Raw genomic sequence first — 13676 nt, forward strand, 5'->3', positions numbered from 1 at the left:
CCTCGATTTAAGCCATGCTCATTTTTAATTAACCTGGACAATGCACTGTCCACTACTTCACAAGACAAATACAAATAGGAAGCAGCATGTTTGCAAATGTGGATTGTTGATAATTAGCTCAAATAGTTACCTGCAACAGGTGTAGAAACGTCAAGCCTATAAAGAGCCTTAGCAAATTGGAACATCATCCTGGAAAAATATTCTGGCAAATGAATATTTTGTTGAGTACTGAAAAGAAAAAAGGTTGATAAATGTGAGTACAAACATCTGGCTAACAATCATAACAATTCTCACAGAAAGCTATGTAGATGACAAGACTGTTTAGAGGAATACACACCCCTTTAAACGGTGGCAACTTATTTAAAAATATCAACTAATGGGATAGGACTGAGCTGTTCGTAAAGAACTTTTCGATTTGAGGGGCCCAAGAATTCAAATATGGACAATAATTTATGTTTGTAGGGCCAACGTTTGTTTTTTCATGCCACGAACGTAAGTTGGCCCTATAAACATCCAGTGCAAAGCTCAACACCAGATTTAGAAATCTGTTATAGTGACAATCAATCAATGAATTTGTAAAGCGCGCTACTCACCCGTAGGGTCTCAAGGCGCTGGGGGGAGGGGGATCCGCTACTGCTCGAAGAGTCAGGTCTTGAGCTGTTTCCTGAAGGAGAGATGGTTCTGGGTCAGTCGTAGGTGGGTGGGGAGGAAGTTCCATGTCTTGGCCGCCAGGTAGGAGAAGGATCTTCCTCCGGCGGTGGTCTTGCGGATGCGCGGGACGGTGGCGAGGGCAAGGCTGGCGGAGCGGAGGTGGCGGGTGGGTGTGTAGAATGTGAGGCGGTTGTTGAGGTATGTGGGTCCCATGTCGTGGACAGCCTTGTGTGCATGGGTGAGGAGTCTGAACGTGATCCTCTTGCTGATGGGTAGCCAGTGCAGGTCTCTCAGCTGGGGAGAGATGTGGCTGAAGCTGGGGGTGTCCAGGATAAGTCGTGCAGAGGCGTTCTGTATGCGCTGGAGTCTTTTCTGTAGTTTGGCTGTGGTTCCAGCGTAGAGGGTGTTTCCGTAGTCCAGTCGGCTGGTGACGAGGGCCTGGGTGACTGTCTTCCTGGTGTCGGTGGAGATCTACCGGAAGATCTTTCGGAGCATGCGCAGGGTGTTGAAGCAGGATGAAGAGACGGCGTAGACTTGCTTGGTCATCGTGAGGGAGGAGTCCAGGATGAAGCCCAGGTTGCGAGCATGGTCCGTTGGCTTTGGAGCGGAGCCCAGGGCAGGGGGCCACCAGGAGTCGTCCCAGGCAGAGGGGGATGTTCCCAGGATGAGGACTTCCGTCTTATCTGAGTTCAGTTTCAGCCGGCTGAGCTTCATCCATTCCGCGATGTCTTTCATTCGTTCCTGGAGGTTGGCTCTGGCTGTGGCGGGGTCGTTGGTGAGGGAGAGGATCAGCTGGGTGTCGTCGGCGTAGGAGATGATGTTGAGGTTGTGTTGGCGTGCGATGGCTGCAAGGGGGCTCATGTAGACGTTGAAGAGGGTGGGGCTGAGTGAGGATCCTTGCGGGACGCCGCAGATGACTTCGGTGGCCACGGACCGGAACGGGGTTCTGCCGGCGAGGAACGAGATGATCCATTCCAAGGCCTTTCCTTGGATTCCGATGTTGCTGAGGCGCTGTATCAGGGTGCGGTGGCATACGGTGTCGAAGGCTGCCGAGAGGAGGAGTAGGGCAGCTGTTTCCCCCTTGTCGAGCAGGGACCTGATGTCGTCGGTGGCTGCGATGAGGGCGGTCTCGGTGCTGTGGTTTGCTCGGAAGCCGGACTGCGAGGGGTCGAGGGATCCGTTGGTCTCGAGGAAGGCGGAGAGTTGTTTGTTGACGATCTTCTCGATGACTTTGGCCGGAAAGGGGAGGAGCGAGATGGGGCGGAAGTTCTTGAGGTCCGTGGGGTCCGCGGTGGGTTTCTTCAGGAGGGCGCTGAGCTCGGCGTGTTTCCAGCTCTCTGGGAAGGTGGCGGATGCGAAGGAGCTGTTGATGATGTTCCGGAGTTGGGGTGCGATGATGGAGTCGGCTTTGTTGAAGATGTGGTGTGGGCAGGGGTCGGTTGGGGAGCCGGAGTGGATGGTGTTCATCGTGTGGGTGGTATCTTCGGTGCTGACCGTCATCCAGGTGCGGAGGGTGGTGGTGGGGGGCGCAGGATCGGTGGTAGGGTGCGCGGTCTCTGCGCCGAAACTGTTGTGTATGTCGGCAATCTTGCGGTGAAAGAACGAGGCGAGTGAGTCGCAGAGGTCCTGCGAGGGTGTGATGTCGTTGTTGCAGGCGCTGGGGCTGGAGAGCTCTTTGACGATGCTGAAGAGTTCCTTGCTTTTGTGGGATTTGTTGTCCAGTCGTTCTTTGAATGTGGTCCTTTTGGTGGTGCGGATCAGTTGGTGGTGTTTGCGGGTGGCGTTCTTGAGGGCTGTCATGTTTTCTGTAGTCTGGTCGTGGCGCCAGGCTTTCTCGAGGGTACGGCAGGTTTTCTTGGAGTTTTTGAGGTCGTTGGTGAACCAGGAGGCTTTCTTGCTGCCGTGTCTGCTGGGGGGGTTCTTCAGTGGTGCGAGGTCATCGACGCAGTTGGTGAGCCACTGTGTGACGTTGCGGGCTGCTTCGTTGTGGTCAGTTGTGTTGGTGGGGGGGTTCTGGCTGAGGGAGGTGGTGAGCTGGTCGGTGGTGATCTTGCTCCAGCTTCTGCGGGGAACCTGTTGAGGGTGGTTGTGGGTCGTGGTTCTCCTGAAGTTGAAGTGGACGCAGCTGTGGTCTGTCCAGTGCAGTCCAGTGGAGTGGCTGAAGGAGATGTGCTTGCTGGAGGAGAAGATGGGGTCAAGCGTGTGGCCGGCGATGTGGGTGGGGGTGTTCACCAGTTGCTTGAGTCCGAGGTTGGCGAGGTTGTCCAGCAGGGTGGCGGTGTTGCTGTCATTGTTGTTCTCCAGGTGGAAGTTGAGGTCTCCTAGGAGGATGTAGTCTGAGGAGGTAAGGGCGTGCGGGCTGACGAAGTCTGCGATGGCTTCGCTGAATTGTGTGCGTGGTCCCGGGGGTCGGTAGACGAGGGTGCCTCTGAGGGTGGTCTTGGGGTCGGTGTGTATCTGGAAGGGAAGGTGTTCGGCGGCGGTGAGGGTGTCGTCGGAGTTGGTCGTGATTCGGATGGTGTTTCTGTGGACGATGGCGATGCCTCCTCCGGCTTGGTTGACGCGGTCCTTCCGGGCGATCTTGTAGCCATCCGGGATGGCTATGGTGATGTCGGGAGCTGAGGAGGCGTTCATCCATGTTTCTGTGAGGAAGGCGACGTCTGGTGATGTTGTGTCGAGAAGGTTCCAGAGTTCGACGGCGTGCCTGTGAATGGAGCGGGTGTTGAGCAAGATGCACTTGAGGTGGTCGTTGCTGGAGCCTGGGTTGGTGGGTGCAGTGCAGGATCGGGTGCAGGTGAAGTTGCAGGCATGGCAGGTGAAGGCTCCGTGGGTGCGTTTCGGGTTGGCTTGGTAGCAGGCTGGCTGTCGGCCGGTGTTGAGTGCGTGGAGGGTGGCGGCGTCGTATCTCTGTCGGGTTGGCTGGCTCCGGCGGGGTCCAGGGGTTCTGGCGCTGGGCGCGGTCCAGGCTTGGACGGGCGTAGACGGGCTCGCCTTTGGCGCGCCTTCGGCGTGCAATCGGCGCTCCCGCTGAGCGTGGCCGGTGCACATACGCGCGGTCCCCGCCATATATGGCGAAGTGGGAGGGAGGAGCAGCTGGGAGGCGGGAGCGGGGCGGCGAATGGGGAGCGGGTGCCAAGAGAAGGGGGCGGGGCCGCAGGAGAGCAGCGGCGGGGAGCGGAAGGGGGGTGGAAAGAGCGGGAAGATGGAGCGGGAGAGCGAGGGCAAGCCTGGGCAAGCCTGGAGAGCAGGGGCCTTAAGGAGAGGCGGCAGCAAGAGAGGCAAAGAAGGCAGCAGCAGCAGAATCTGGGCACACGGGGGCCGTGCGGATGAGAAAGGAATGGGTAGAGGGAGGGAGCCCGTCTGAGTGCAGCAGTATAAGTTTACATAAAAATTCTATGCATGAACACTGTTTTTTGCTTCACAAGGAGCCAATGTAGCTCAATTGGTGAATGAGTGACAAAGCCAGGTTTCTTTATTTTACACTACACGACCAGCAAACATTTGTTAGGAAAGGGGTGGCCTAAAAGAACTGTTGATGTATCGTAAGTAGGGCAACTCAGAAAGCACTGCTAACATTTAGCAATTCTAGAGGCCTTGAATTATTCTTTTCTTAAGCAAATCTGGAAATGTTTCACCACACTACGGTGTATGTGTTACCTTAGCAGTGAGATAAAGACATCTAGAATGTCCTTAGCTCTGCATCCTTCAGTATCCATTACACCTAAAGTATAAATGGGGTAATGTTTTGAAAAACTAGACAAAATTCAAGTTATACGATTGTAAGAAATTGCCCCTTTTGACATTGTCACCCACATGTTTTGGCTGGTAAATGATGTGATTTCGACTGAAAGTGCACTGGGTTCCTGCTGACCAGGTTGCCAGAGCTCTTTCCCAAAACTTCACAATTGTTCCCCCAATTGGCAAAACCGTTACCACCCCCTGTAAGTCCCTAGTAAATGGTACCCGGGTACCTAGGGAGTACTTACGCGGGCTCCTAAGCGCTGCAGCACGAATTGAGCAACCCTAAGGGATCTCTCACCAAGCACATACAAGGCTGCCATTGCAGGTTGCGTGTCTTGGCGCAGACAAAAGTGAAAACACGACATGTCAGACATCCCTGTGTGCCATGTCCCTAACACTGCATGTAATATTTGTAAGTCACCCTACAGCCGGCCTGACAGCCCTAAGGCAGGGTGCTGAATATTATATGTGAGGGCATACCTGCGTAAGCAGATATGCCCCTGTGCTGGTCAGTCCTATTACTGCCAATACAAGTGACCGGGGAAGCCATCTCAAGGCATGTGCTGGACACTGGTGAAAACGAGTTCCCCCATTACATGATGTTTAGTATCAAAGATCTCATATTGATAAACCTCCACTGATGCCATTGTTGGATTTATCAATACATGCACCCAGAGGGCATCTCAGAGGTGCCTCCTGAAAACCTACCAGCCTCTGGTGTCCTTCCTGACTGGTTTCTGCCAGCCTGCCACCCGAGACACTGGTCTGACCTCCTAGGGTGAAAGCCTTTTGCTCTTAGGAGACCCAGAACAAAAGCCTGCCACCGGATGACCCTGCGATTAGCCTTCCTTGGGCGGCAAGCCTCAGAGGGCTGCCACCTTTGAAATATGAATCTGGCACCCCCTCACAGGAGAGGATGCTGACCCATTTGTCCAGGACCCCCTTGGCACCAGGACAGGTGGAAAAATTAGCTAGTCAGGTAGGTGTACCATCTCCAGGCTAGTACCATCCCTATGGTGGGCTACTGTGAGGTGGACACGATTTTTCAGAAGTAGCCATCTTTGTGATGGCGTTTTTTAGGAATTCCAGAACAGGGTTATGTCAACTTCCCACATGAAGTGGTCATATAGGGGGCATAATTGGCTACTGCTCCACACTCCCCTAATGCCACTAAATTCAGTATTTAGAGGAGGCCCTGGCACCAGAGAGACGTATCCTGACTGTTAGAAGGTGGTTCTGACACTATGGGCCACCCAGATTTTTCGCTTTTTGAGCACCTAATTGTTGAGCTTTTACTGTGGGGGAGCCTCATAATTTGGGACACACCCACAGTGAACTCATAATGAAAGACTGCATGGGGATTTTACTGTGAAACCCCCCCCCAGGCTTGACCAGGCCACTGCGCAGCAGCTGGAGTAAGGGACACCGGGCTGGTTACATGCGGACACATGTGTACATGCGTGTGCCCACGTGTAGGGGCTGCGCAAGGGAGATTTCTAGCGTGCGTAGCCCAGGAGCAGCTACGAAGTGAATGGTGTGGCGGGACTTATGTAGAATTGGGTGGTGACATGGAATAGGCTTTATACACTGGGAAGAAACATGCCAGGGAAAGTCAGTGTGTTTTACTATTTTTTTCACTTCATTATTCTCTTATGTGGATGTGGAGCCCATGGGCTAGATTAACTTTCCTAAGGCCTACAGATTCCAGACACGCACTAAAGTCCACTGTAACGGATGTGAGAAGAAGTATTCTGCAGAGTCCAAAGTCATATTTGTACTGCTTTTGGGTCATCCAGAAATGTGGCCATAACCAGGACCTGGCTGAGGACTGACCTTAGCAGGATAGATTGATAACCTTTCTTCCACAAGCTAAGGCCTTCTCTCCACGAAGAGAAGATGGGTGGGGCTACAGGCTCATCCATCAGAAGCTATCACTGGGTGCCAGACACCAGGCTGCACGAAGGAGGGAAGGCAGCGAGGGGGGAAGGGGCTTTTTCAGAGACCATGTGACCAGAGACCCTGGATGACGCCATTTTGAACAAACCCAGAGACTGGGCAGGAAGGAGGGAGCAGGGGCAGTGAAATGATGTGTCGCTGTTTGATAGGACAACCAGAGACTTCCTGCCAGCCCCCTACTCAACTTTTAAAAAGTGCTTGCACAGGAAGAGAAGCTCTCTCTGGGGTGTGGTCTGCTGAGGCAGAAGGTGCTGAAGCCCGGCGCAATGGGCATTTGGAAGGAGGAACCCCCTGACCGCCCCCAGGATCCTGAACAGCGCGCAAGGAGAACAGTCCAGGACCAGTGCGCAGAAGCAGGGGGCTCTGCGCAGGGAGAAGAGAGGCCCAGGAGGATAGCAGGCGAAAGGCTGGCGCAGGGAGCCAGTGAAGACCGCTCCCTGCTAAATCCCTCCTCTCAGAGACCCAGAGGCCGAAGGGGGAATGGGGAGGGGGGCGTGGGATCCCAACTCCGGGCCCTGCCGAAGCCGGGAAGCGCCATCGCGCTCCCCGCGAAGATGCCAGTGGAGCGTGGGGCTGAAGAAGAGGGGGGTGTGCCGTCGCACAACCCCCCTCGCGGCCGGTGGAAAAGCCGGGGAGCGCCGTCACGCTCCCCGTGAAGCTGAGCCAGCGGGGTGCCAGGAGCCCACCCTAGCCCCCAACAAGAAGGCGGAAGCCAGGGGGGGTGCAGGGGGGGGGGGGGGATTAGAGCCGCTGCTATGATATGCAGCGAATCGAGGAGAAGCGCCCCATAATGCCTTGCAGGCCAGGAACAGCCTGCAAACAAAAATCAGCGTTTTCTCTGCTTGTGGTGGCTCCAGGAGGATGGGGTCGCCACTACACACATGCCAGGGTGCAGGGAAAGCTGTAGGAGCAACACAGTCTCCCCCAGCACAACAAGTAAAAGTCCCTCCCTAAGTCTCTTGGGGACTTGAAAAGAATAACCCCTCAAGGGCTCAGCCAGCCTTTAAACTCCTCTTGGGCTGGAACCTTTGTTCTACAGCTGGAGGAGGATTGAGAAGTGCATCAAGGAGTGAAGGTCTGAGTTGGGGGATGTCTGGAGAAGGGCATCCCCTGGAGGTGAAGAGGCGTAACTGCACCCGTAGTGCATTTACTAATGTTATTTCTTTTAGAGGGACTGGAGGTCACATGTGTAATGTGAAGTACCTGTGTAAGGTGATGTCATAAGCAAAGTGGGGTTATGTTGACAAACATTCCTACTAGGGTGTTTGGCTGTATATGCGTAATCCTGTGATTTCATCTGTGATGCCTTTAGGGGCAATGCATTCTAATGATCCACAAATGTGGTGAGTACTGTCATTCTAAAGTGATGCTTAAACATGTATTCTTGCTGCTGCGCTTAGGTGAAACACCCAGACTGCTAGCCCTTAAGATGTAGAGGTGTATACTTCATGGTCAGTAGGAATTGCTTAGTCAGGGTTGTGTGTCACCAAGGCAGGGTTACCTATTTTAAATGCTTGTTGAGATAATGGGGTGGGTCGCCACTGGGATGGTGCCAATGCGCAGGGCCCTCGCTCCAGGTTATGTTCAACTAACTGCGTTGGGGTCAAGATGATGTGCATACATGGGAGGTGTGGTACTAGACCCCATCCCACCTGCGGGAGGGGTGGAGATGTTCTGCAATGTCACAAAGTAATTCCAACAGCTTATGTATATTTGTAAATTGGTGCATAGTATTGAGTAGTGTGTGTGTTTAATTTAATAAATGTACTCTTACTTTTATTAAGCAAAGTACAGACTGGACAATTAATTATTGAGTGTTATTTCTGCGCACCTGCAAATGGCGATTACTAGCCCACACCACCTCCCTTGAGTAAGCCTCAGACTGCTCTGCAACGCTACCCTCTCAGAGTCAGGCGCTACAATTGGGTGTTTGGTTCCCAGTGAAGGACAAATGTAGTCATGTTATTTGTGCAGGCCTTACAGATGCTGCCTCGTTTTTTAACACTGACGACCTAGGAAGAGAGGACACTGAAGAGCCGAAAAAGCAGAAGACGAGAGTAGAGCAGCTGACCTGGTACTAACCCTGCAGGCCAATCTACATCCCTTGTCGAAAACTGCACCAAAGTTGACTCGTACTGCAGCTGTGAGAAGTCTGGGAGGACTGCCTGCCTTCTATAAAGACCAAGACCTCCCGGAGAACAGCAGAACTATTCCCTGCATCCTGCAGAAACTACAAAAGTACAGATTCTGAGGCTCCCGAACCTCCAAAACCCGGCACCTGAAGCCGCCACTGCACCAGAATTGAAGTGAGCCACCGGCGTCAAGAAGGTCTCCAAGCCCTCCAGAGCTCGAGTCTATCGTGGTTTCACCTCTCATGGACTCCCAGATATCGCCTGAAGCCTCAGCATGCAGGCCCCCTCGACCGCGACTGCTCCCTATAAGAAAATTCGACACCTAAAGACACCTCTGCATCAGTCACCCCAACCAGGGAGAAGAAGACCCCAGGTGTCCTTACTTCCCCAAGCATCACAAGCCTTGAATCCCCTGTTGGGTCACCCCGACTGACCTTCCAGCCAGAGTCTGCAGACTCTTTTTGCAGTGACCGACTCCCATAGAAACGTATTTGGCTCCTGATGCAGTTTTACACCATGCACCTGGCTGCCCTCGCACCACTGGTAGTGTTCTGTTGGTGCTGCCTTGGACCTTTCCCACCACTCACCTGAACTTCTGGAGATTGGACTTGTAAGTCACTATACTATACCTCTTTGCAGAACTTGTTCTTCCTTCCATAGGAAAACATTGCAGGAATCAGATATTGCAGTGTCCACTTTTTAAAGTAAAAATAATTTATATTTAAAAAAGGAAAATGCTACTTACCCAGTATGCATCTGTTCTTGGCATGTAGAGCTGTAGATTCACATGCTTTGCACAAGTCTGCCATCTAGTGTTGGGTCCGGATGTATGCACTTGGTTTTTGTTTGAAAAAGTCTTTTCCAGTCACGAGGTAGGTGACTGGCTCCTCCTTTCGGTGATAGTGCGCATGGGCATCGACTCCATTGTTAGATTGTTTTCCCACAGAGTATGAGAATAGAGTTAGTAAGAATAGAATAGAGATGTCCATGTGTATGCATCTAAGTAAGATAGTACTGGAACAGGTACCCTGGGAGGTGGATGGGCGCATGTGAATATACAACTCTACATGCCAAGAACAGATGCATACTGGGTAAGTAGCATTTTCTGTTCGAGGCATGTGAGTTGTAGATCACATGCTTTGCACAGACTATACAGCAGTAATCTCCAAAAGCGGTGGCTAACCTGTAGCTGTTGCAGTAGTTTGAAATAGTGTACGTAGAACTGCCTGGCCTACATTAGCTTTTTGTCTAGCTCACGCATCTACACAATAGTGTTTTGTAAATGTGTGTGGTGTAGACCATGTTGCAAGCTTTAAAAATGTCATCTATGGGAATGTTTCCTAAGAAAGCCTTAGAAGCCCCTAGTTTGCGAGTGGAATGTGCCCTAGGGGGAATTGGTAAATTTCACCTTGCTTTTGCATAGCACGTTTAAATGCATTTGACTATCCATCGTGCAATACCTGATTTGGAAATGGGATTGCCTTTGTGTGGTGGAGCAAAAGCGACAGAGTTGTTTAGTTTTACGAAAAGGTATTATCTCTCTATGTAATAGAGTAATGCTCTTTAACATTCAAAGGTGCGTAGAGCACGTTCTGCCACAGAATCTGGTTCAGGTAAGAACACAGGTAACTCAACAGATTGGTTGATGTGGACGGCAGAAACAACTTTAGGTAGAAATTTAGGATTAGTGCGAAGAACCATTTTGTTTTGGTGTAATTGTAAAAATGTTTTTTCTGTGGTTAATGCCTGAAGCTCACCCACTCTCCTCAGTGATGTGATACCAATGAGGAAAGCAACATTCCAACATTCCAAGTTGAGAAATTGTAGTTCACATTTATGCAATGGCTCAAAGGGTGGACCCATAAGTCTGGAGAGAACAATATTAAGATTCCACAGTGGCGCAGGTGGGAGTCTTGGAGGAATAACTCTTGAGTTCTTCCATGAAGGCCTTAACAGAAATGGAAACTGAAATAGACAGATGTTGTCTATTTCAAAGGTATGTAGATACTGTGATAAAATGTAAGCGTATAGATGTGTACTCTAAATTTGAACGTTGTAAATTTATTAAATAGCAAATTATATTTTTAACAGAAGCATCAAGCGGGTTGATATGTTTATCACAATAAATAACTGCTTCCATTTTGCTGCTTAACAAGCTCTTGTCGTAGGTCTTCTGGCCTCTTTAGTGATAATCATACAGTCTGGTGGAAGATTCAGATAACCAAACTCTATGACTTCAATTGCCAGATCGCAAGGTTGAGAGGTTTGGGATCTGGATGTCTTATCTCTCCATGGCTCTGCGTGAGGAGAATGGATGCGAGATGTAGTTTTTGATGAGGAACTACCGAGAGTTCTAAAAGGGTAGTGAACCTGGGCTGACGGGCCCAAGTAGGAGCTAGCAGGATTAGTGTGAGGGATGTTTGTGGGAGCTTACAAACCACGAGCGGAAAAGCGTAAGCAAATATCCCTGACCAATTCATCCATAGAGCATTGCCTTGGATAATGTGTGTGGGTATCTGGAGGCGAAGTTTGGGCATTTTGGTGTGTGGCAAACAGATCTATGTCTGGGAAGCCCCACATCTGAAAGAACGAGAGGAGAACTTGAGGGTAAAGTTCCCACTCGTGGATCTGTTGTCTCTGTCTGCTGAGCAGGTCTGCAATCTGATTGTTAACTCCTGGGGGGTGTTCTGCAAGGAGATACATTTTTTGATGAGTGGCACTTCTCCAAATGGTTGTGCAAGTAGTGACAGTTGGAGAGTGTGTGTTCCCCCCGTTTCTGTATGTAATACATGGCTGTCATGTTGTCTGTGCGTATTAGGACAACTTTGCCTACAAGGTGAGTTTGGAAGGCTTTGACCGCTAGAAAGACTGCTAGCAGCTCTAGATGATTTATGTGGAGTTGTTTTTCCCTTTGACTCCACAATCCTTAAATTGTGTGAGTTTGGAGATGAGCTCCCCAACCATTGAGGATGTGTCTATTAGTACGGTATGTGGAACTGGGTCGATGAAACACCGCCCTTTGGAAAGGTTCTGTGGATTCCACCACAGTAGAGAGAGTGATGAGTGCAGCCGTCGCCCAACACTAGATCTGTTAATGGACCCTGAGACTGATTCCACTGTCGTGCTAAACATTCCTGAGGGGACGTATTTCAAGTCTTGGATATGGAATTATCAAGATGCCATAATTCCTAGAAGCTGCATAAATACCCGAGCTGGTAATGAGTGGTTGGGTTGAAATTTGGAAATGAGAACCTGAATATTGTGGTCTCTAGCTGGATTGGGACAAGCTAGAGATTTTTGTGTATTTATAGTGGCCCCCAAGTACATTTGTGTTTTGGAAGGTTGAAGACGAGAGTTCAACAGATTCACTGTGAATCTGAGGTCATGTAGTAAACAGTGTTCTTTGGGTGTGCTGTAGGCATTTTGAGAGAGTGCTGGCTTTGACGAGCCAGTCGTCTAGATATGGGAAGACAAGAACATGTTGTCTTCGCAGATGTGCAGCGACTGCTGCCAGGCATTAGGTAAATACTCTGGGAGCACTGGTGACTCCAAATGGGAGCACTTTGAATTGGTAATGTTGTCCCGCTTCTATAAACCTGAGGTATTTGCGATGAGCGGTATGTATTGGAATATGGAAGTACACATCTTTTAAGTCCAGAGTGGACATAAAGTCGCCTTGTTGTAACAGAGGAAGCACCTGTTGGAGGGAGTGACCATATGGAAGTGATCTGAATGAATGTATAGGTTTAATTCACTGAGGTCTAGTATAGGCCTGAGAGAACCATCCTTTTTGGGAATTAGAAAGTAAAAAGTATACACCTGTCCCTTGATATTGTAATGGGATGTAATGGGATGGGTTCTATAGCTCCTTTTTTCAGAAGATATTGGACCTCTTGTTTGAGTAGGTGTATATGTTCTGGAGATAGTTTGTGTTTTTGTGGTCGAATGTTTGGAGGGTTGTTGGTAAGCTCCAGGCAATAACCAGATTGGATAAGTTGCAAAACCCATTTGTCTGATGTGATGGTATTCCAGACTGGGAGAAATTGAGTGAGACGTCCCCCGACAGGTGTTGAATGATTGGTGGGGGGGGGGGGGGTGTTTGGGGGAAGGAGACTATTGCCTCTATATGACTACCTCAGGGTCTTTCTTGATTTTTTCTAATGAAGTGCCAACTGTAGGGCCAAATAAATGTTCCTTGCTAAATGGTATATTTAAAATGGAAGCTCGAACCTTCAGGTTAAACCCTGATACCCTTAGCCATGGACGGTGTCTAAGTAGAACGCCGGTGTTAATAGCGCGTGAAGCAGTGTCTGCTGTGTCTAGAGCACATCTGATTGAAGTGCTGGAAATAAGCTTCCCTTCCTGGATGAGGTCATGAGCTTTAGCTTTATGCTCATCAGACAAATGTTGGATTTGCAGCTCATCATAATGAGCTCTGTCATACCGTGCTAAGAGTGCCTGTGTATTAGCTTTGCACCAATAATTGGCTGATTGAGCTGCTACTCTTTTGCCTGAGGCATCTATTAATTTAGATTCTTTATAAGGCGGCAGGGCAACTCCTGTTTAAGAATTAGCTTGTTTACGAGCATTTGATACCACTTCAGAATCTAATGGAACCTGGCCCCTGTATGTGTAGCTTTATATTTTTTGTCAACTCTAGGTGTGACAACCCTAGCTTGCACTGGATGGGTAAGTTACTTACCTGTAATCCTAGTTCTCTTCCAGGGGTATCCTCATCAAAGTCATAAGCACTGAATATTCCCGCACATGGGCGGGAATATTCAGTGCTTATGACTATTGATGAGGATCCCCTGGAAGAGAACCTTGAATACCTCATCTACAAGTTATTAACATACCTTGAGCATAGGTGCTGCATGTGTAGTCTTTTGGGATGCACTTAGTGTCTCAAATAAAGAATCTTCCTCAAGAGGCTCCTTATGGAGCTGTATTCCATGGTACTGTGCGGGTCTATTAAGCAGTTCAATGAACCCCACATTGTCATCTGGAGGAGAAGGCTTACATGGGTATAGGTCTGGGTCGTTATTATTGGGATCAGTGTTATAGTCAGCCCATGGGTCTGGAGCATTGTCTTGTGGCACATCCCCATGTGTGTCCCATCTCAAGCTCCATCATCTTGATAATCTGGAGATGGTGTGAGAGAAAGTGCCATCTTTCTTGCATGGTATGGCCCCACTT

At 50.0% G+C, this 13676-nt stretch overlaps 1 protein-coding gene across 1 annotated transcript in view; it reads right to left on the minus strand.

The window, feature by feature from the left end:
* Positions 1-13676, minus strand: part of LOC146813810 (exportin-5-like) — a 1013804-nt gene that overhangs the window by 382200 nt on the left and 617928 nt on the right. The window contains exon 20 of the mRNA XM_085610267.1: positions 131-228. Coding sequence (XP_085466393.1) covers positions 131-228 — 98 coding nt within the window. The remainder of the gene's footprint in view (positions 1-130; positions 229-13676) is intronic.

The sequence above is a fragment of the Triturus cristatus genome, chromosome 6, assembly GCF_964204655.1.
Source record: "Triturus cristatus chromosome 6, aTriCri1.1, whole genome shotgun sequence".
In the NCBI taxonomy this organism is placed as follows: Eukaryota; Metazoa; Chordata; class Amphibia; order Caudata; family Salamandridae; genus Triturus; species Triturus cristatus.